This window comes from Tinamus guttatus, unplaced genomic scaffold (assembly GCF_059628265.1).
Source record: "Tinamus guttatus ecotype Peru unplaced genomic scaffold, ASM5962826v1 Tinamus_guttatus_pri_ptg000004l, whole genome shotgun sequence".
Classification (NCBI taxonomy): domain Eukaryota; kingdom Metazoa; phylum Chordata; class Aves; order Tinamiformes; family Tinamidae; genus Tinamus; species Tinamus guttatus.
Window position 1 is genome coordinate 17559517 of NW_028288538.1, and position 19958 is coordinate 17579474.

At 45.8% G+C, this 19958-nt stretch overlaps 1 protein-coding gene across 1 annotated transcript in view; it reads right to left on the reverse strand.

The window, feature by feature from the left end:
* Window positions 1-19958, reverse strand: part of PEAK1 (pseudopodium enriched atypical kinase 1) — a 97446-nt gene that overhangs the window by 5437 nt on the left and 72051 nt on the right. Inside the window, exons 5-6 of the mRNA XM_088520732.1 lie at window positions 12368-12564; window positions 3561-4309 (exon numbers count right to left, since the gene is read on the reverse strand). Of these exons, the coding sequence (XP_088376858.1) occupies window positions 3561-4309; window positions 12368-12564 (946 nt within the window). The remainder of the gene's footprint in view (window positions 1-3560; window positions 4310-12367; window positions 12565-19958) is intronic.

Below are 19958 nucleotides of genomic sequence, written 5' to 3' on the forward strand. Positions count from 1 at the left end.
TTCAGTATGTGCAGGGGTTGCACTTGTCCAATCCCCGTTATGCTGGTTCTCACAACAGCTTTTATTTTAGCGTAACCTTTTCGCAACGCACTTGGCATGACTGATAGGATGCTGGTTCCAAGGGAGTGCAGGTCTGCGCTGTCCCAGCTCTCCCAATTACCGAGAAGATGCTACTGCACTTGTTAGCGAAGGAAAAATACCTCCGGGGCTGCAATTTTATGAAAACCCTTCTTGCAAGGCTACTTCTGGTTTTGCCTGTTACAAAAGCAATTTCCTAACCTTGACTGGGTTTATTGCTTTTGTTTCTAATGTGCGAGTCCAGGTAATTTGCACGTGGCTTCTTGAAGCTCCTTGCAAAGACACGCATTAGCAGACGAGGTGAGAATAAAGCAAGGCACATAATAAAACATTACGACTGGAACTGCACACCCTGTGAGCAGGGCTCTTCCTCTAATGGCCAAGCCCTAAAAAACAGGCTGTGCTCTACCTCGTCTTAACCCAGATTCACCCAGATTCATCAGATGACCTTCTGGTGACACCAGCCACACAAATGTTCATTCTTGTACTAATTCTTCCTTTCAGTAGATGTCAAACAGTTACAGCTTAATTTAGCTTTGCTTTGTATTTCTCCTTTTGGAGAGCTGACACTAACATGTAATTTTTGACTTAGAACTCAAAGACTCTTAACTTCTTTAGGGGAGGAGTGGGGGGATCACTGCTGTTGCCAACAAATACATAACAAACAATATTTTTTTCCCTTAGTGCATTATTTCAAACCAAATATTAAAGTTACCAGATTGACAAGGAGTTTGTTGTGAGCCAGCATTGCTTGGGCACTTCCACTAAACTCAAAGAGCTACTCAAAGGGAGACCGTGGCTCCATATACACTTTCAAAGTGTATTTATAAGGCTCCTTCTGTTACTTCCACTTGTTCAAAAGTAACAGAAATACTGTACTTTGGATTCAATAGAGACACCAGCAATTTTAATCCCACCATTTTTCCCATTCTGTTTTGGGGGTAAGGGGCTTTAAATGACAGAAATCCATAGCAGAGCTGTTGGAGGGGGATGAATATGTAATTTGACTCGCACGTTAGAGATCCGTAAGAGCAAGCCTGGTATATTTGTTAAATCTAAATTCACCGCATCTCAACACATTCCTCCTGAATTGGCCTGCCATTATAAGGCTATAAATATTAAAACTAAAAGATTTTGTAAAGGTCTGGTCCTGGACTGAGATCTTGTAATTCCAAGGTCAACTTGAGGGGCAAATGCTAAGGCAAAGTTGAAATTCAGTGAAATTTCGTTTAAGGAGAAATGAACAAATTACCAAACCCTAACAGATTAGAAAAAAAATACATCCATCAGTATATTAGCATAGAGAATGCAGTGAGAACATGCGCTAAAGAAACACACAGCTAAAGAGAACCCAACACAGCTGAAAGCATAATATGTGAGGTAAGTGAAAGAGAGAAAATGAAAAGACAACAGTAATCCCTTAAGATGGTCCTGCTTGACTTATAAATAAATCAGAGAGCATTTGTATTGAGAGTATATATGCCCGTATCACATTAACTGCGAGGGAGGTTATTTTCAAGAATAACTTTTCCTCTCATCACACCAGCACAACAGTCCCCGGTGACCTCCGGCTCGATGCTATTTTATGGATTCTTCACCAACTCTGGAGACCATCACCCCTATTACACCGCACTAAATTCTGCTAGTCGGTGAACTGATTTCCTGGAGAACATCTGTAAGTACAAAAGAAAAAGCGTGTATTTGTCCACGCTACTGAGTTGTTTTTCCTCTGCGCTGACTTTGTACAAGAGATCCCTGCTCTCCCCCTGAATACCAAGAAAATAACAGCGTGGGTCCTGCCTGGCAGGAGATACTTGGGGGGCACGTGCCACCCTGTGCAGAGAGAACCAGGTTAGACCTAACCCCGAACTCTGTGTATCGAAAGGCACCGCTTGGCTCCCAGGAGTGTCAGGCTTCAGGCTGAGGTGGCAGCGCCGTGACCATGTTCCCTCAGGGTTTGAATTACAGTTCACTGCAGCCAGCTCCCCTCCCTGCTGCGGCGCCCCGTGCAACGGAAGCGCACACCAAAGTGCGTTTCATCCACGGAGGTGTTTTACTCAGTATTTAACACACCTCGTCCCTCTGCTGAAGTGCTAACCAGTTGCAGTGCAGAAAATAAACAAACCAGCTGTCTAGAAGGCTATTTTTTCATCCTTACATAAAAGAGACTGAATAATGTCAGACTGTTGATTCTGCAACCAGAGCAGGCTGACGGATATAGAGTATTCATGATCTTATTCATGATCTGGTTCTCAGTTTTTGGTGCCAATGGACATTCTATCCACATTACATTGCAAATCCTTTCAAAAAAGAGGTCCTGGTTGGCTAATAAACAAATATAAATGCCAAAGAATATAGCTATGCCCACAGATCTGCTTAAAAAGCTATCTTTCCAATTTCAGGAGAATTGCTGTTTCACATCAGCTGCAACAATCTTACCTTTTAGGTATTTATTCCTTTTTCACAAACAGTCACATGGGAGTAATAACAGTATTTTGCACTTTTTTCTCCCTGAGAATGTCAAGGTGCCGTGGGAAGAGGCTCAGACAGGGCTCTCGTGCCCGGGCCGGGCAGGCAGGGATGGTCCCGGGCTGAACGCAGAGGGCAGAACTGCTCGTGGGCAGGCAGGAGGGCCGAGCGATGACGACCCCGGGCTCGCCGTGACACCTCCCTGTCACCCTCCTAGGTGAGCACCGAGAGCTGGACAGATCCTGGGGACAACAAGAGCTCCCCTCTGTGCGCCCCCAGTGACAGCACCCGGCGAGGGAGCTGCCAGCTGCTCATAAGCCCAACACCAGCAGCACATCCCGTGCAACTTATTTCTTGTATTAGCTAGCTGAAGAATAAAGTAGACAAAAAGCAATTGTTCTTTTTGTAAAAAGCAAGAAAGCCAACCGGTGTTGACAGGCTCCACTTTTTTATGTACAGCACACAAAGCAATGCTGGGCAGAGTGTTTGAAAGGTTGGTAATGATGCTGGTGAAAGTGTAAGGCTCTGTATGGGAACATGAAGATACATTCGGGTAGAATTTACATTGAAAATCCACAAACATGGAAAACTTGGAAATCTTCCCTAATTAAAAGAGTAATCATATAGGATAATCTGTATGTAGATTAAGTTTTGTCCCTGCATGTTTGCAAGCAGCTGCTGATGGGCTGGATGTTAAAAATACAGCTATATTTTCAATTTTTCATTAAAGACCATGGTAAAGTAATTGAGTTTAGTTCACTGTTTCAATGGTTTGAGACTTGCCAAAGGAAAAAAAAAAAAGAGGAAGTGCAAAGACCAGATACTAGTGCCACATGTGGTTTGTGAAAGAAAGAAAAGCCTGTGTCTGGGGATTGTGGCTTCTCACGCAGCATTGCCAGCAGCACGCACTTACATTTGTAGGTCCCATCCCAGTTTGGTATGTTGTGAATTAAACCTGTTGTTGCTAGGTTGTACTTTTGATGTCTAAGGCTACGTTTTTAGACCCCCCTTACCTTGACCGCGTAGTTGTTGAGAGGATCTTTTGCGTAAGAAGCCGGGTAGTAAACGGCATCGCCCGCCTCGCAGCACGGCTTGTCGCTGCTCAGCCTGAAGTCGGACCAGCTGTCCTCCCCGAAGCGCAGCTGGTCTTTCTGTCCGGCCATGAACAAGTCTTCACATTTCAGGGCCAGCTTCTTCAGTGAGTCGGTGTGAAGGTTTCGGATTTTACCTACCACCTCTTCTCGGTTCTCAATTCCTCGATAAAGTGCTTGCCTTTGCGGCTTCTGGACGCCCTTGCCCTGCTTAGTCTGAGAGAGGTGTCTCCCCGTGAGGGACTCCATGCTGTTGGAGCACCTGTCCTTAATACTGATAGTGGTTAGGCTGGAAACACTGTTAGTTGCTGAGGTGGTGGCTCTGGACTTGTCTGTAGGCCTGTCCAAGGAGTCTCCCGACTCGTTGTCCAGGACCTTGAGCTCCAAGCTGACCGACGAGCAGGCGCTGCTCGCTTCCCAGTTGGTGTCAATGTCATAGGTGGGATTGGCCACGATGCACAGGTTGTTCTCCAGAGCTTGCTTCTGGAGGTCTCTGGGAGTTGGCTCTGTGTTCGCTCTCAAAATGGTTTTCTTTGGCAGCGGCGGTGGCGTTGGCTGTAAGCTGCTCAGTATCTCCTGGTCAACCAGTCCTCCAAAGGCAATGGCATCATCCAAAGCTCCCTTTGGTTGCCTTGGCTGCTTTGGAGGTATCATGGCTGCTCTGGATTGGCCTGTGTAGTGAGAAAATAATAGTTAAAAACATTAGAGCAGTTTGCACACTGCCAATATGAGTAGCAGACACAAAGAAGTTTAAGCAGGCAGAAGAAAAAAGCTGACTAGGGCCTCCTGTTACTTGAAGAAAACCTGGAAGAACATCTAATCAGAAAGCAAAAGGATCAAATGAGCATCATGCACAGATTGCCACACAGAGCAAGTCTATTTGACTTGGGGCAACTCCTAGGCCTAGATTTTACAACCAGCTTCAGTCTTGCTGGTGTTTTACATCATACGGGATTAATGACAAGGAGTCATTAATCTGGCAAGCAGAAACCAAAAGTGAATGTTGACGCTCTGGCCGAATTCCTGTAACAGTCATTTCGTTGCGTTTCCCTCGATGCCCTCTCGAGTCCATTGCCCCAACGTCCTTCCTCGCTGCCTGCTGGAAGGGGCTGAAGCTGTGGGTGGATGCTGTTAAGCAGCTTGCTGTGCCATCCCTCAGAGAGGTGCATTTCTCTGGCAGGTGAAGTGATCTCTCCTTTATATATTCTAATACTTGGGTGAAAAGCACTGGGGATCACTTTGATTTGAAGGACGACGAGACTGGAAGTGTTATTTCAGAATGTAAAGCAGGACACTTGAGCCACAAATAATGTGTTTTAGATAGCTCAGCAGTCACATCAGGAAAAGACAAAATTGTATCAGTGCATTCATTAGCTGAAAACGTTACATCTGTGTTTGTGAAGTCACTGTTTTCAGTCAGAGAAGGATCATATTGTGAGATTGCCAATACAGAAACATTATCTTTTACCCTACAATTTCCAACACCCTTTGTCCGCCAGGCACAACTTTCTCAGGAACAATTTCCCTCGCTCACTTGCTGTGGGCACCTTTGCTGGGAGGATTCTGCTCGGGATGAGCCGACCTAGAGGCAGTCGGGAGGTTTCAAACGGCAGCTCTGCGACACGAGAGCCTGGGCTCTGGGCTGCGAGGCTCATTGCTCACAAACACGGGAAGATAAAAACATCCTGTCGTGTTTCAGATGGATTTTAGAGAGGACAATTATATTTTATAACTGCCTGAGTCCTTGGAAATAAAGAATAAATACACAATAATAGAGAGGGTAAAAAACAAAAACCAGACTATACAAATGAGCAACTAACTGCTCTTTGGGACAATTAAACAGTTGTTACTCATGACAATGAGATATTTTTCCATTCTTTTAAATTGAGAACTAACCCATTTTAAAAATGGGATATCTTTCCACTCAATAATCAACTGCTATTTTCAGAGAAATCATTTTACAAATTTTCCACGACTCCTGCGAGGGTCATTGACTATCATGTCAAAGTAGGAAGCCAATTTTGACAATTGCGACACAGCAAGCATGAAATGAACACTCTGTGTAATGGCAGCTGAGCAGCTTTGCTTAGAGGGGAACAGCAAGGAAAAAGACACTGTGACTATTAAGGTTGCTGTTAAAAAAACGTGTGTTGTGCTGAACCTCTGTAAAGTGAGGGCTGAACTGGAACACACAACCAAACTGTGGGGAACCTCAGATTCAAATTTGAATTTCATTACTTTGCTCCATAATTAATAATAAATGATTGTGCACTCTCTGCAAAGAAAAAAAAGATTGCTTATTGTACACTTTAAAATATGCCGCTACAGTTTTTATAAATAATACAGAATCCAAAGTCCTGTTGGTCAGGATGCACGGGCCCTGGAGCATTGGGTTAGGCTGCACGAAAAACCTCTTAATTCAAGGAGATCAAGGAAGCTGGTGGGTTTTTTATACCCACGAACAGAAACACATTGAATCTCGAGCTCCTAACAATCATTCCCTGGAGACGACATGGCAAATGAAAGTTATGCTTCTATGTTTTGTTTAAGCTCAAGAAAAGCCTTGCAGATGTTGAGGGAAGCCTGGAGAGCCCAATGCCTAAAATCTGAGTTTTGAGCAGGCAACTCTATTAGCTTGGTGCAGTGCACGGGCAGCGGCCTCCTCATCCTCACCCTTAGCACGGGCTGCCCAGGACTGCTCTTGTGGGCCACCTGTGTCTCCCATGAAATAAAAACATCAAGAGCTGGAAAGAGCAGAGCGTCCCTGTGCATCCCGCTCATGTTGCTTTCACAGTTGCTTCAGAAATGTGACACTTAGGGGACCCTCTGCTGGCTCCTCTCTGATCTTCCCCTCCCAGCGAGAGCCCTCGGCAGCAGCATCCGGCTGGGCGCCCTGCAGGTAGCTCCAACCTTCGGAACTCCACCAGCAAGGAGCGTGTGGCAGACACCAGGGCGGCCGTGAAAGGCACAAGTGACACTGGCATGGCAGAGCACAGCCCAACAGCACAGCCCCACGCACGCGGGAAGCGCGTTCCCTTTGCTTCTCCCTCAGCTTCCTGCCTCCTCCCCACACTCGCTGCTGTTTCTCTTGCCCAAGCCGTGACCCACGTGCCTGTCCCCTCTGGCACCGCTCTGCGTTGAAGGGCACGGGCCGTCCTGCCATTGCTGCCCTCTTCCCCGCGCGCAGAGGGAGCGGGGGCTTGGAGGAAGGCGCCTCATCGCGCGGCGTCGTGCCCACCCCGAGCGCCCGCAGTGCGAGAGGAGCAGCACGAAACCAAGGCGGACGAGGTGCCCAAGCAAGGCAGCAGCAGAAACCCGCTCCGAGAAAGGGAAGATTCGGAATCGCTTTCCTTGCTGATTCTCCGTTTCCCTTTGGCTTCACCCCGCCGAGCTCCGCGAGCCACACGAGGACAGGGGTTGTCCCTCACTGCAACCCAGGACTGCTGCTGGCTGTGGCTTTTAGAACCGCCACATGGAAACACAGTCTGAGGAGCTTTTAATAACCAGAAACGGTCCTTGCGGGCGCCTGGTGGGGGTGGCAGCGCCCGGGAATTTCGTGTAAATCTCCTACATAGTTACGTTTTCAAATAGTCTTCACGGAGCAAAGGGAGCTCATGTTACAGTGGAGTTTCTCCCCACATGAGCCAATTTTCCATACGGAACCCATCCATCCGGATAAAGCCTCTGAAAAGCTTCACGTCTGGACTGTCTGTATGGCCAGTCCTTAACCCTGTGCATTTCTTTCACGCTCACATTTCTTTCATCCTTCCAGCTCTGCTCTCCAAAAGAGGGCTGTGATGCTGCCGGCCCCACATTTTTTATATCATTGTCTTATAACAACAACAAAAAAATCTTTTAATTTTTTTCCTTCTCAAAAGCAGAGGAATGTTCTTCTACGCACAGGCTATGGCAGAGCCTTTGCTTCTTTTTTCTTGCCTATCAACTTCTCTCCCCATCTGCGTAACACTCTGAATTTCCTTACCTGCTACCATCGATTCACAGAAAGTAGAGAATTCAGCCTAAGCTTCGTTCCTGGAGGCCAATGAAAAGGAAAAATGGGCACAGTACTAGGCTACCACTTGCAAAGATTTTTGAAGTGGCTTCCAAACCATTCAAGGGCAGAAAGAAGTTAAATCTTTATATATGTATTAATAGTACACTGACAGCAGCTGCATAGAGAGCTTTAAGTATTTTTACAGTACAATAATATCATCCATTGAAGAACTTCACTACACTATTTAAATATTAATGCTTTAAGCCCCTAGACACCTTGCAGAACCACAAAACTCTAAATCAGCCTTAAAAAAAGCCTTTTATTTTTTCTAGGTAACTGATTTATCTTTGGACATTGCATTGCAACCTGTTTATATTAGCTGAAGAAACTATCAAATCGGACACCTTGAGCTCCAGTTTAATTCAGTTTTATATTCCATAAGCGTAGGCTTTTCTTAGAGTAATGACTTCAATAATTTCTGTTTAGAATTCATAATGCCGCTGTATATCTTTTTTTCTGCTCAGACCAGCAGCATGTGCTGTAAAAAAATGCCAGAACTGTGGAGAAAAAACCCCACTTGCTTAGGAGGGGAACCTGCCCTGGGGACTCGTCCGAGGCCTCCTTGCACCCTTCCTCAAACAGGGCTGCTCCTCAGGCACCAATTACTCTACAACACAGAACATAGATTAGTCCAAAACATCAATGGTAACAGGCTTCTTTATACACTTTCTCCCATCTCATTTTGCTTGTGGCATGGTAATTTAAGCTACATTCCCTTTCATTCTTAAAAACATGTTTCTAATTATATGTTACCATCTCTGACCCGAGCACGGAGCGCCTGTGGCAAGATGTCAATTAGAAAAACGAGCCAAAGTCTCCAGCACCCACAGCAGTGACTTGGCTATTATTTCCATTAACAACGTGCTCAGTTTTAGCGACCACTGCAGCACCACTAATCCCAAACCTCCTAGAGCAGGAATTTAGGTGAATGAACAGGATCCAGGAGGCTAAAGGGACTGATGCCTCTGCCCTTCTCTAGCTATTGTATCAGTTTGACAACAATTCCACATTTTGCATCACCAAGAAAAGCAAAAATTTCCAGCCCCTGCTGCACAAAGACCCTTCTCTGCCCTTGTTCTAGTATTTTTCCCCTGTTTATGTGGGCATTGATCATAATTTGCATTCTGCGTTTTTATTATGGACTAGATTCCAGAAAAAATTCCCTGTAGAAGTAATAGATCAATTATACTGATTTCTAATATCAGTACAAAACATATCCCTCCATAATAAACTCTCTCTGACTGATAAAAATCACTAACAAACCGTGAAAAAATAAATGAATAAAATATGTTCTAACCACTACAAAGGCATCCCGCATACCTCACAGCCACAATTTGGTAAATGCAATCCCTGTACTCCCCTACACTACCAAATTATTTAGGACAAAGAGTTTAATAACCATGATAGTTAATTATTCTTGCATTAGTAGTTTATATGTTTATCGTTAACCTAATGAATGAGGAAAAATCTGGTGCTAGCATGACAATGAATCCTACATAATAAAAAATGCAACATTTATTAACTACTATTCATGGTGCACCTCCTGTTTCTCACCAATAGCTTGAGACTGCACAAAGTAGCTCAGAACTGTATTAATATGGGTTGCAGGTACTGGATAATTGACAACGTCAGATGCAGCAGCTTGTCTGCCTCGGTGACCTGTCAGCTCTGCGCCCCGTTAAAGGTGCTCCCTGTGCGGTGGAAACGCGGGAGCTGCATCGGGCGGACGCGACAGTCGCTGCCCGTCAGCGCTGTCAGCGTCACCGGCCACGCTGCTGTTGCCTGGTTTGGGAGCTGGGCAGGCTGACGCTCGCTGCCCTGCTCGCCTTTCCTGCCTGCCACCCTCCTCCACGGCAGGTACTGCGATTTAGGACTCTCTCCAAGCTCAGAAATGAGTAAAAAATTACCAATGGTGGCTCTTTTTTCCCCTTTAAGTTAGGTTCAGGAAGACAGTTGTTAATAAAACCAGCTTTTCTTCCTTCCTTCCTTTTTTTTTTTCAAATATAGAAATGCCACCTGGAGCACGTTCACAATATCTTGTTTTATTTATAGTGATGCAAACTCATCACGTCAATTTGCCCAAGCAAATCCAGACAGAGGAAAATGGGTAAAGGAAAGCAGTTTAACAGCCAGCTCCATCGCCTCGTCACAAGCCACAGGGTTCACGTGAATTAACTTCTGTTAGCACAAGGGCACACCTTAAAGAAAAGGTATCCAGCCCCTACCATGGGCTGTTTCTTCTGCCCTATCATTGTGGTGGGAGCTCCTGTTTCCCATAAATCCCAAATGTTTTATATGTTATTTGATTCCCAAAGGAGAATCCCCTGATAAAGTACGTATTAGAACAGTGTTCTCCAAATAATCTTGTACATTAGGCCACAAATTGGTATGTTCCTATGATACAATTCCCAAACTGCTATACGAACTGTAGTATGCCTGCATAAAATACCTTTGATATCCTAGTACATGCATTCTTATGCCTCTAAAACAACTTGGAGGAATTTGTGAATAAGTTTATTATGCCGAGACAATATATTAGCAGACAATATATTAGACAATTGTAGCAGTAGAGACAATAATCCCATTCCAACAAAGTTGCTAGAGTTACATTATTGTAGACTATATGCAGAACTTGCTTAGTTTATAGATCCAGCATGGCTAGATCTACAGAGATCTTAGGAGGGCCAAAACTACATCGAAATTCCACATAGTTTCTTTAAAGTTTATTTTTTTAACGCTAGCATTACTCACACAGTAAGAACTTCTCTTCAGTGATAAAAATATCTACTTTGGGGTTAAGCAAGGGGAGATTCAATACAGAGCTACCTGTCTCAAAGAGAGATGGGTTCTTCAGTGGAAGAAGTGAAACATTCCTACACAGCTGCACAAGTCTAACAACTTACATTATTTATCATAGTTTATTACTAGAAATGTTCCCCTGTAAATCAGAAGCTATGTAAAGAAAGGTAACTGTAGATACAATTTCATTTGACAAAGCAGGAGTCAAATGTAATCTAATTTTATTATATATTCTCTTACTACCCTTTGTTTCAGCTGCGCACATCAATATTTATCAACTTTATAAAATATGTGATTTTGCTGCTTGCCTGATGTAAGATCTAAAACAGAAGTTACTCGGTGTCCCTACCTAGTCATCCCTTGATAGCTATCTGAATGAGAAAGCGGGGCTGCTTGAATAAACCAACAAAACGTTTGAATGGCAGCCAGAGAACTCGGCACCATTTAGGGTAGCACTGCTTTTAACAACAAGCAGCAAGCTTGCCAAGCCTGATTAAAGTCAGGCCTAAAAGTTAATTTAACTCTTTCGTATCTGAAATCCACTCTGGTGACAGCAAACCTGAAAGGAACCCAGTGATGAGGGAAAGTTTCTGAATAAAGCGCTAAGAGTTCAATTTTATATGGTTTTATGAAGGAGCTTTTACATACAGGAAGAGTATTGATAAAGTGATGTTTGATGGGCCTGATACTTTATCAGTACGTTTCCCACGAGTTTACTGCTATACGTTAAGCATGTCACATAATGCTCAAGGATCCTCTCTGAAGGAAGGAGAGATGTTGACGACCAGAAGCAGATCTACCTGCGGGCTGAAGCAGCTGCCACCTCTGGATGGAGAACGTGGGCAGACCACAGGCTAACCATGGGATAGAAGTTTAGTGGAACGGAATCGACTGCCTGGAATTCTAGCCTTTGTCCTTGCTGTTGCAAGGTCTTAGTAGATGTTAACGTCACTCTTGAGTAAGATGTTTTCCTTTGTGCTTTATAAACAATACCTCATTAATGTTTCATTAGCAGAACACAGTAATGAGTCAGCCACTAATTGACACTGAAGCAAAAATATTTAACAACATCACTAAATGTCTATGGAATGTATGCACCAGAGGGTTTAAAAATTTCATCCCTTGAACACGTATGGACATGCCTAAATCTTACCCTGGAGCCATCCCAATGCAATCTATTTTATTCTTGTCCAAATGCTACTTGTGCTGTGTGCTTAGAAGTCTGGTGCCTTATTGGAAAAGAGGAAGTCACGTATTCTTGAACTTAAATAAGTAAAATAGATTTTTTGTTCTAGAAAATCTGGTTGTAAGTATTCCTAAATTCCCAGTACTTCAGATCAAAAGGCTTTAGAAAATTACAGTGATAACACTGAAGCTACTAATTGGGAGGTGCTTGCTTGTCTTGCTCACTTGTCTTCCAGAGAAACCCTGCATACAGGTCTAGCTTGCTAATGAGAGAGAGGAGTTGAACAGACTTCAGGACATTCATATTTTAAACTTGTCTGAGGGAGGAAAAGTAACCTTCCAAATTAGGATAATAAATAGCTTATGGCCAAAAGACGACTACCAATATTTTAGAAATTATTATTGATACCACAAAATAAGCCCTATTTCTTAATGGAGTTCAGAAAAATACTGAAATCTAATTCTGCTTTAAAATTATATGACAATTTACTCTGCATTTTACATCTCTGTCAATGCTTGGAGAATGAGACAACAGAATTTTACTTCCTATAAATGGATGTTGAAAGGTTAGTCTTTAGGAACACACCTGATGAAAGCACGTTGAGCTGTCACGGACATGGTGCTTCACGGCCTCAGAAACGTATCCGAAGCCTGCTCCAACTCCAGTTCTCCTCCTGGAGGAGGCACTTACCTAAGTTGCTGTACGTAGCGCTGCAAGGGTTCCCGTCCGGAGAACTCGCAGCTTCCTCCTTGTCCTCCTCCGCGTGCAGCGCGCGGAGGGACGACACCGGGATGACGGAGGCGCTGCCGCCATTGTCCTGCTTCACGAACACGGCCCTGGGCACGCGAGGGGACAACTCCTCCACCGTCGTCTCATCGGGTACTTGACTGAAACACACAAAAGGAGATCGTCTGGACACCACGGCGGGGCACTCGAGCTTCCTGGCAAAATATGGGATGAGGAATAACACATCTTCAGTAAAGGGAGTGGATTAGGAGAGACCTAAGCTCCTTTCACCCTCCCGCCCTTTTTCTTTATAGTAACTTTCTAATCTATCTATCTTCCTTAGCAAGGTGAAATAGCTTTTGCCTGACAGAGTAGCAGCAGTTCCCACCTCTGCTGCCAAAGGGGTAACAAAACGTTTCCCAGCTGCGAGGCCCCGCACACGCAGGCGCAGGGACGCGGCCGGCCCCGCGCTGCGAGGGCAGCAGCAGAGGTTAACGAGCCTTCCCCTGCCATAACGAGCTTGCTTTAATCACAGGTGCCTGCGTGAAGCGAGCGGGGCTGTACCTCTTAGCAGATGCAGAAGGCTGCAATGATAGATTTCACACACTAGACTGATGAAGGGACCCTCTGGGAGACAGACCAGCAGTCCTTCTAGCCCAGGTTCCTATTTCTCATGTAAAATATTCCAGGATTAAAATCCAGCTGCTAACGCATTAGACCATTTATGCAGTTTTTTCCCATGCTTGCTCTTAACTACGAAGGTTTAATCAAATTGTGATGACGAATAGCACAGAGCTGTGAAAATCATCCAGTCAGTCACTTTCCATGGATGTATTTACTGCAATATGATTGAAAAATTATGCATGATATATCAAATAAAAGAGTAATATGTCCGGATTTATTAAAAGAAACCCTGTCCTATTGAAAACATAGCATCAATTACTAATATTCATGCCACGTGCTAAAGACAGACCAGAAGTATTTCTGTGCCTTTATGCTCTCTCGCTCACAGAAAGCAAGGTCTGCTGGAGGCCAAACCTCCTGAGGACACATCCCGACCGCCAGCTCTCAGTTTTCCTCTCTGCTGCAGTCGGCAGGAAGGATTTTAAACACACGTATTCCCAGAAAGGAGAGGGGGAAGGCGCTGCCTTCAACACACGCCCGCAGCAGCTCAGGTGGTTCATTGGGGTGGTTAAGGTGTTTCTACGTTCGGAGCGGAGCGATACCCCGCGTTCCAGCGACGCCAACCCGGGTCCGAAGCACGCGGCTACCGGCCACCCCGCGCCACAGCCACGCTCACCGCGCTGCCGGCCACAGCGGCAGGGAAACAGCCGCTTGCTCCTCGTGCCGCGCGACGGAGCGCGCGCTGTAAATACAGCCCCGTTAAGGAGTTAACCAGGGATAACTGCCGAGTAAAGCAGCCGTTAAAACTAAAGCAGTAAAAAAGGCTCTTAAGGCAGTAAGAGACTATTGCAAAGCCTTGTGGTTGCTGTAGATCACGGGCATACCTGCGTTCCTCAGCAAGGATGCCTTCTTTGCAAAGGAAATGGTCTCCAAGGGCTTCCCAGGTGGGACGCTGCCGCGGCGCGGGAGCTCCCCCGCGGCGGGACGCCGGGGCGGCTCGCTCTCCACACCACGCACACGCCAACGCGCTCCCAGCCCTGAGGTCAGAAGCGTTTTGCCAAACAAAGTAACCCAAGAGCAAGGAGGAAAGAAGGGGGGGAAAAAAAACAAAACCCCATCGACTCACCCACTGCGCTCGCTCACACAATTCCCCATTAAAGGAAACTCTTGGAGGGCCTTCTTGATTCTTTTAATCATGTCTGGAGCCTCGGGCCAGCCATGGGTTCCGGCGGCGCTCTAAGTAGTGCGGGGTGAGTGGCGGGCGCCCTGCCGGCCTCCCCCTCCTGCACCTTGCTGTTTACCTTCCCGGCCCTGCCCGCGCCGGCCCTGCCTGCTTAACCCCTGCGCTGCCTCCGCGGGCCGGGGCCGGGCCCGAGCTGCGAGGGCGCCCGCAGGGCTCCACACCAAGAGGATGCCCCGAGCGGGCGTTCCGGGCGCGAGGAGGCGCGTTCCCAGCACCACCAGCATCGCCCACAGTGCAGCAGGAAGCCTGCCCTTGCTCCCTAGCCTTCGGGAGTGAATTTGCAAGTGCTTTTGCTCCGTGTGAGGGTCTAAGCGGTTAAAAACCTACCAGCTGCCTGGAGAAGCAGAGCGGCTGAGGAAGGAGCCACTGGCTGGGATCGGACTTGGTAAAACCTGGTTTTGTGGAAGTTTGCATCTCTGCGTTGCCTGCACGGGACACTGAAAGCCATTCCCTTATTTGGGATATGCCCAGATCTTTAGCCAGGGAGAGGCCGTGACGCCTGGAACGGGAGCTTCCCCCGGAGAGGCCGCTGCGAGCGGCGGGAAGGCATCGCCTCGGGAGGCCGAACCCCAGCGGCGACTCCGTCAGCGGAGGGAGCGGCCGGGCACGCACAGGCATCACGTGCGTTCTCCTAAGCAGCGACGGTTACGCAAAAACGTCTGCCATAAAAATAGCTGTGTGCCAGATAACAGCCCTGCGGATCCACGCGCCGCGGATCCACCCGGCACCGGAACCAGCTTCCTGCCGGGACAAGCAGCGGCCTTGCCCTCCTCGCCGAGGCCCGGAGAACGGCCGCAACACGGGATGCTTGCAGGAAGGGTCTCCGCGCGGAAAGCCTGTGGCACCTTCAGATATACTCAAAGGAAGCCCTCAGAGACCTCCTGTGGTTTTAAGCAAACAAAGTCCAACCTCACAGCGCTGGAGGAAAGGGCAGAGAGGTCACTGGATGGAGGGCGAGCAAAGGCCGCCCGGTGCCGGAGCCTGTGCGAGCGCTCGGGCGCTGCGTGTCCCCAGGGCTGAGCCCCGGAGGAGGCTGGGGACGGGGGCTGACCCGGCTTGTCGTGGGCCGGGACGCGCAGCCCGCACGTCACCGACCCTCCACAGCCCAGCCAGAAACTGCCGCCCGCGCGGGAAGCGAAACAACAGTTAAACTCACCGCCAACGGAGGGTCGAAAGCCACACGGAGAGTTTATTTCTAATTCTTCTTAGTTGGAATTTGGCTTCTTTCTGAAGCAAAGTTTATTTCTAATTCATCTTATTTGGAATGTGGCTTCTTTCTGAAGCAAAAGAATTCATACTCCTTTATTTTCTTATAACCCTGCATAATGCGATGTTTGTGTGGATAAAGGGTGTACGCCGGATAATCCTGTACAGACAACCCGCCAAGCTCTTTAGTGTCAGTGACACTTAGCAGCAGTGAATGCCACATATTAGCCACACATTTCATTTAAAAAGTTTTCTTTAGACATTTTAACTTTTCTGTCTCCCCATTCTACAGCCTGGAGGCAATGAGAAGATGCCTAGATGTATTACTCCTTACCTGCATTTCTAAAATAACAAATGATAAAATCCCTTCTAATTTGCTATTTAACACTTATCTTCTACAAATCCGCTTCACATAAAAGTTTACCTGCGCTTGTGTATTAAACATGCAAAATTTTTGCTTTCTGATAGTATAGAGATGTTCTTGGGAGAAATCTCACAGAAGTTTTCCATAGGTGAAATGCTAAGATAGGTGGCTAATGCCCTTACGAGCAAAAGAAGAGTCTTTAAACTGGGAAGGGCTTTGATTTAAACAGAGTATTATTTCCATTTAAAATATTTTGTTCTCTTTCTTTCTGATATAGCTATGGGATCCGCAGGATCTGGATCAATGATAATGAGAAAACACCTGCTCGTGATCCTTCCTTCCTGTCTCTGGTAAGACCCTGTTCAGCTCTGGTGCTCTGAACCTCCTCCGCAGCGTCGTCCTTCTCCACTGCCTATATATGGAAAGCAGATTCCTGACTCGGGTTCTTAAAATCACATTTGCCTCAGTGCAATTCAAAGCAAACAGCGTGAACAGACCGGGGTGACCGCGAGGCCACCAGACCCACAGAGAGCATCTGGGGGTCGTCGATACCCCCGAAACCCCTCAGGGCAGGGAGGAGCTGTGCAAGTCTTGGGCTACTCTCTGTTCTAACAGAGTCCCAGCTGTCACTGACATATATGTGAATTGTAAGAGTGGCAATTTGCCTGCGAAGAGCAAGCAGAGGTAAACTCTATTTGTACAAGACATAAGCCTAGCATTGGGGTAACTCCTGAAGGGTAGGAAGACATTTCCAAGCATCCTGATTCCCATGTACCCTGTTGAGAACAGAACCTGCTAAAGCACTCAGGGTATAACATACATACGTACATATTAATATAATAGCCTTAGCCCAAATTGCTGATGTACCATGTAAATACAATGGAGAAAATGATTTTTTTTTCCCCAAGAAACCCCCACACTTCTAAACCACTTTTTAAAATGTATACATATATGGCAGTATATGTTTTCACAAGGAAGCTACAGCATGAGGACAGAGCTGTGCTGCAGCCCCGGAAAAGGGAGCTCACCCCTATCTGGTACTAGCTCAGCTCCCCATCCTTTTGCCAAAGAGTTAACAAAATGCCCATTTTAGGAATTCGATTCCTAATCCCAACTGCAGATTTGAAGAAATGGTTTCTTATCTAAGCCAGAAGAGAATGAATACACAGACCTCACTACCTGAAGGAAGAGTTTCAGGAAACAGATACAATGCAACTTTATCTTTTGTTCATCCAAGTCTGGCCCAAAGAAGCAATAAAGGAAATTCATGAGTGTATGTATTCATGTAGCTATGATAGGGAACAATTTAGTTTAAAATGTAACTGAAATTGAAATGTGCCTGCTCATAAATCAGTTGCATCTTGATTTCGCAGGCACCACAGCCTCAAAGCAACACTAAAGGAGACTTTTAATTCAGCTCCGATGTAGTTTAGAGACGTAGAGAGGAAGACTCAGAAGGCTGCCCTGTAAATTCCTTTCAGGGAACACGTCTCAGTCTAAACACAGAGCTTCACCAACGATTGCTAAGTTAAGGAGAAGAAAAGTCCGTATTTTGTGAAGGTCCAGTAGGTGCAGCCTGAACCAGGGCGTAACAGGGACCTTGGAGGAATATAAAGACCCTTCTTTTCCCGCTTGGCACGGGCTCGGAAACGGGCCGTGCCACCTGCAACAGGCACAGAGGCTTCGGCCACAAGCGTTGTCACCTCACCTCTTCAGAGGTTGGCTTTAGCCAACGTGTGCATCGGGAAAAATGAGCTGCAGGTGCTCTGGCAGACAGATGTTCATCAGGTTACGGATACGACTCATTTTTAGAAAAAGAGGCTATTCTGCCTAAAAAGTCTTGGTAAAATCTTCGTTATTATAAATTCTGGTTTGTCATTTTCTTTGTAAAATTCCTTAGAAAGGGATTACAAAAGCATGAAATTTTAAACTGTAATGAATTTTAATTTTGGAACAGAGATAAAGTCAGATCCTACTTCGCTATTAGCTAGCTCTTTTTGAACTACCACATATGCATGCTGACACCAAACCTAAAGAAACTATCACCTGGATAAACACCATTCTCTGTAGCAGACACAGATACTTTCAGCCTCCCAAAGAACTGCGTAGTCTGCAAGTGCTTTTATAAAGGATAAACTGACCTTTCTAGGGATAACATGACCACAAAACAGAGTGGCAGGTATTTCGAGTTATCAATCTTTACCAGCTTTGCAATCCACTGCAAAGCAAGGAAATATTGTATTTTCATTTAACATGCTTTCAAGACCCCCAGTAATCTGACATTTCTTAAGCTTATCTGATTTTCCAGGTCATCAGCTTGGTTTTTCGGAGAGCTTACAGTTGTTGGTGTTCCCTCTTAGAAAAGTGTCATCTTCACTGATTGCTATCTTCATGTCTTCAGTTTTCCTCTAAGGTTCCTGCAAGCTTAACTGAAAATTCTAAACATCTTTTTGATGCACATATTTTGGCCTGAATTAACATAAACCTTTTACTAACAGCTAAGGAATTTCATCTGTTATGTCTCCTCCTTGGACAAAAATGGAAGTTGACAAGCCTGATTCTCACCTACTGGAATATTGAAAAAACATATTCAAAACCCTTAAACAAAAATAACCTTATTTTTGGCATTGCAAGGCTTCTCAGCGATGTAGTCTCCCTAGCAATACTCAAAGCAAAGAAAAAGAGCCCAAAAACTAAAGGTATCAAAAAGAACAACTGAAAGATCAAGATATAGATCATCCAGTCTCCTGACTAGCTCTTTCTCAATAACGGAGTGAATGTTCTTAAAAATTTGTAGAACGAATAGAGCAGTATTGTTAGAAAGAAAAAAATCCAGCTCTAACTCTTGAGAAATTCTGATTACAATTTTCACCAGTGAAAATTATTCTATGGTTTTAGCCACTATTACCACAACTTGCAGAAAAATGAGAAGTAAAAACGCTTTCTGGAATAAGACAGGAGACGACAACAGTTCCTTTCAATAGTAAAAGATGTTGTGTGGTACCACAAGACTATAAAACAGGGTGACCATCCCAAGGGTAGTTTAGGAACAAATGCTAACCATGATCATGGCCATTAGCCTGTCATGGCCCTTACCACTGAGATAAGCTGTTACTCCTTCCTCACCGCTTCCCTGCTGGAAAATGGGGTTCCTATAAAGGGACTCCTGAGAGAACAGCCTTCTCTGACGCTCTGAGGTGCTCTCTGAAGCTGCCTATTCCTCTCCATTCCCTCCAAGGAGGGTCCTCCCAAGAGCTGGTCCATGCGGGACGGCTCCGCGGTGCCCGCGGCCTTGTTCACCCAAGCCTGGAGCAGCGGAGACGCGCTGGGTTTCCAGAGACCGCCCTCCCCTTGTGTCCCGGGCAAGAACTCGGAGCACTCGGAGCAGCTCGGCGGACACGGCCTGCCCTGCAAAACGCCCCCAGCGCCACGGACGTGCCCAGCTCCCTCGCGCCGCCCCGGCAGCACGCTGGAAAACGGCGCGTTGGGAATAGCCACCGTTCCGAGGAGCTCGGAGACGACCAAGCACGTGGACTCCTGACAAGGGAGCAAGCAGACCTCTGAATCAAGACCTAACATGTTGCACTGCCACGGATTTCAGGGAGCAAAATAAATACATCTTGACCAAAAAAATTAGAAAAAAATCAAAGCAAAAATGATTTTAGCAAATTCTGTTTTTAAAAAAATGAAATTAGTTAATGAATTAAATTGCCAGGCAGAAACAGCAGTCAGCTCTGCTGAACCCCAATACCATTATGGGACAAAATATCGATCACCATAAAGGCCTTTCAAAACAGAGAGAGATTATTTTGTAAATAATGCACTTCAGTTACCATTTTTTGCACATAGTTCATTTTATGAGGGTCGCAGGGCTGCTTCATTCCAATGTGAACTTTGTTTGGGCACCTTGCGCTGCCGGTGCGCGAGATAGACTTAACACACCACATCCTGTGAGTCACTGTTCTTTCAGTTTCCGTTTTGCTATTAAATAGTGACTTTCTATTTTTGCAGAAGGATTCTTTAGTTTTTCTATAACCTAACAACACTTTCCTAAGGTAGAAATAGCATATCTGATGCAATATAACCTTGCTTTCGGAACGTTTTGAAGAACTTGTGAC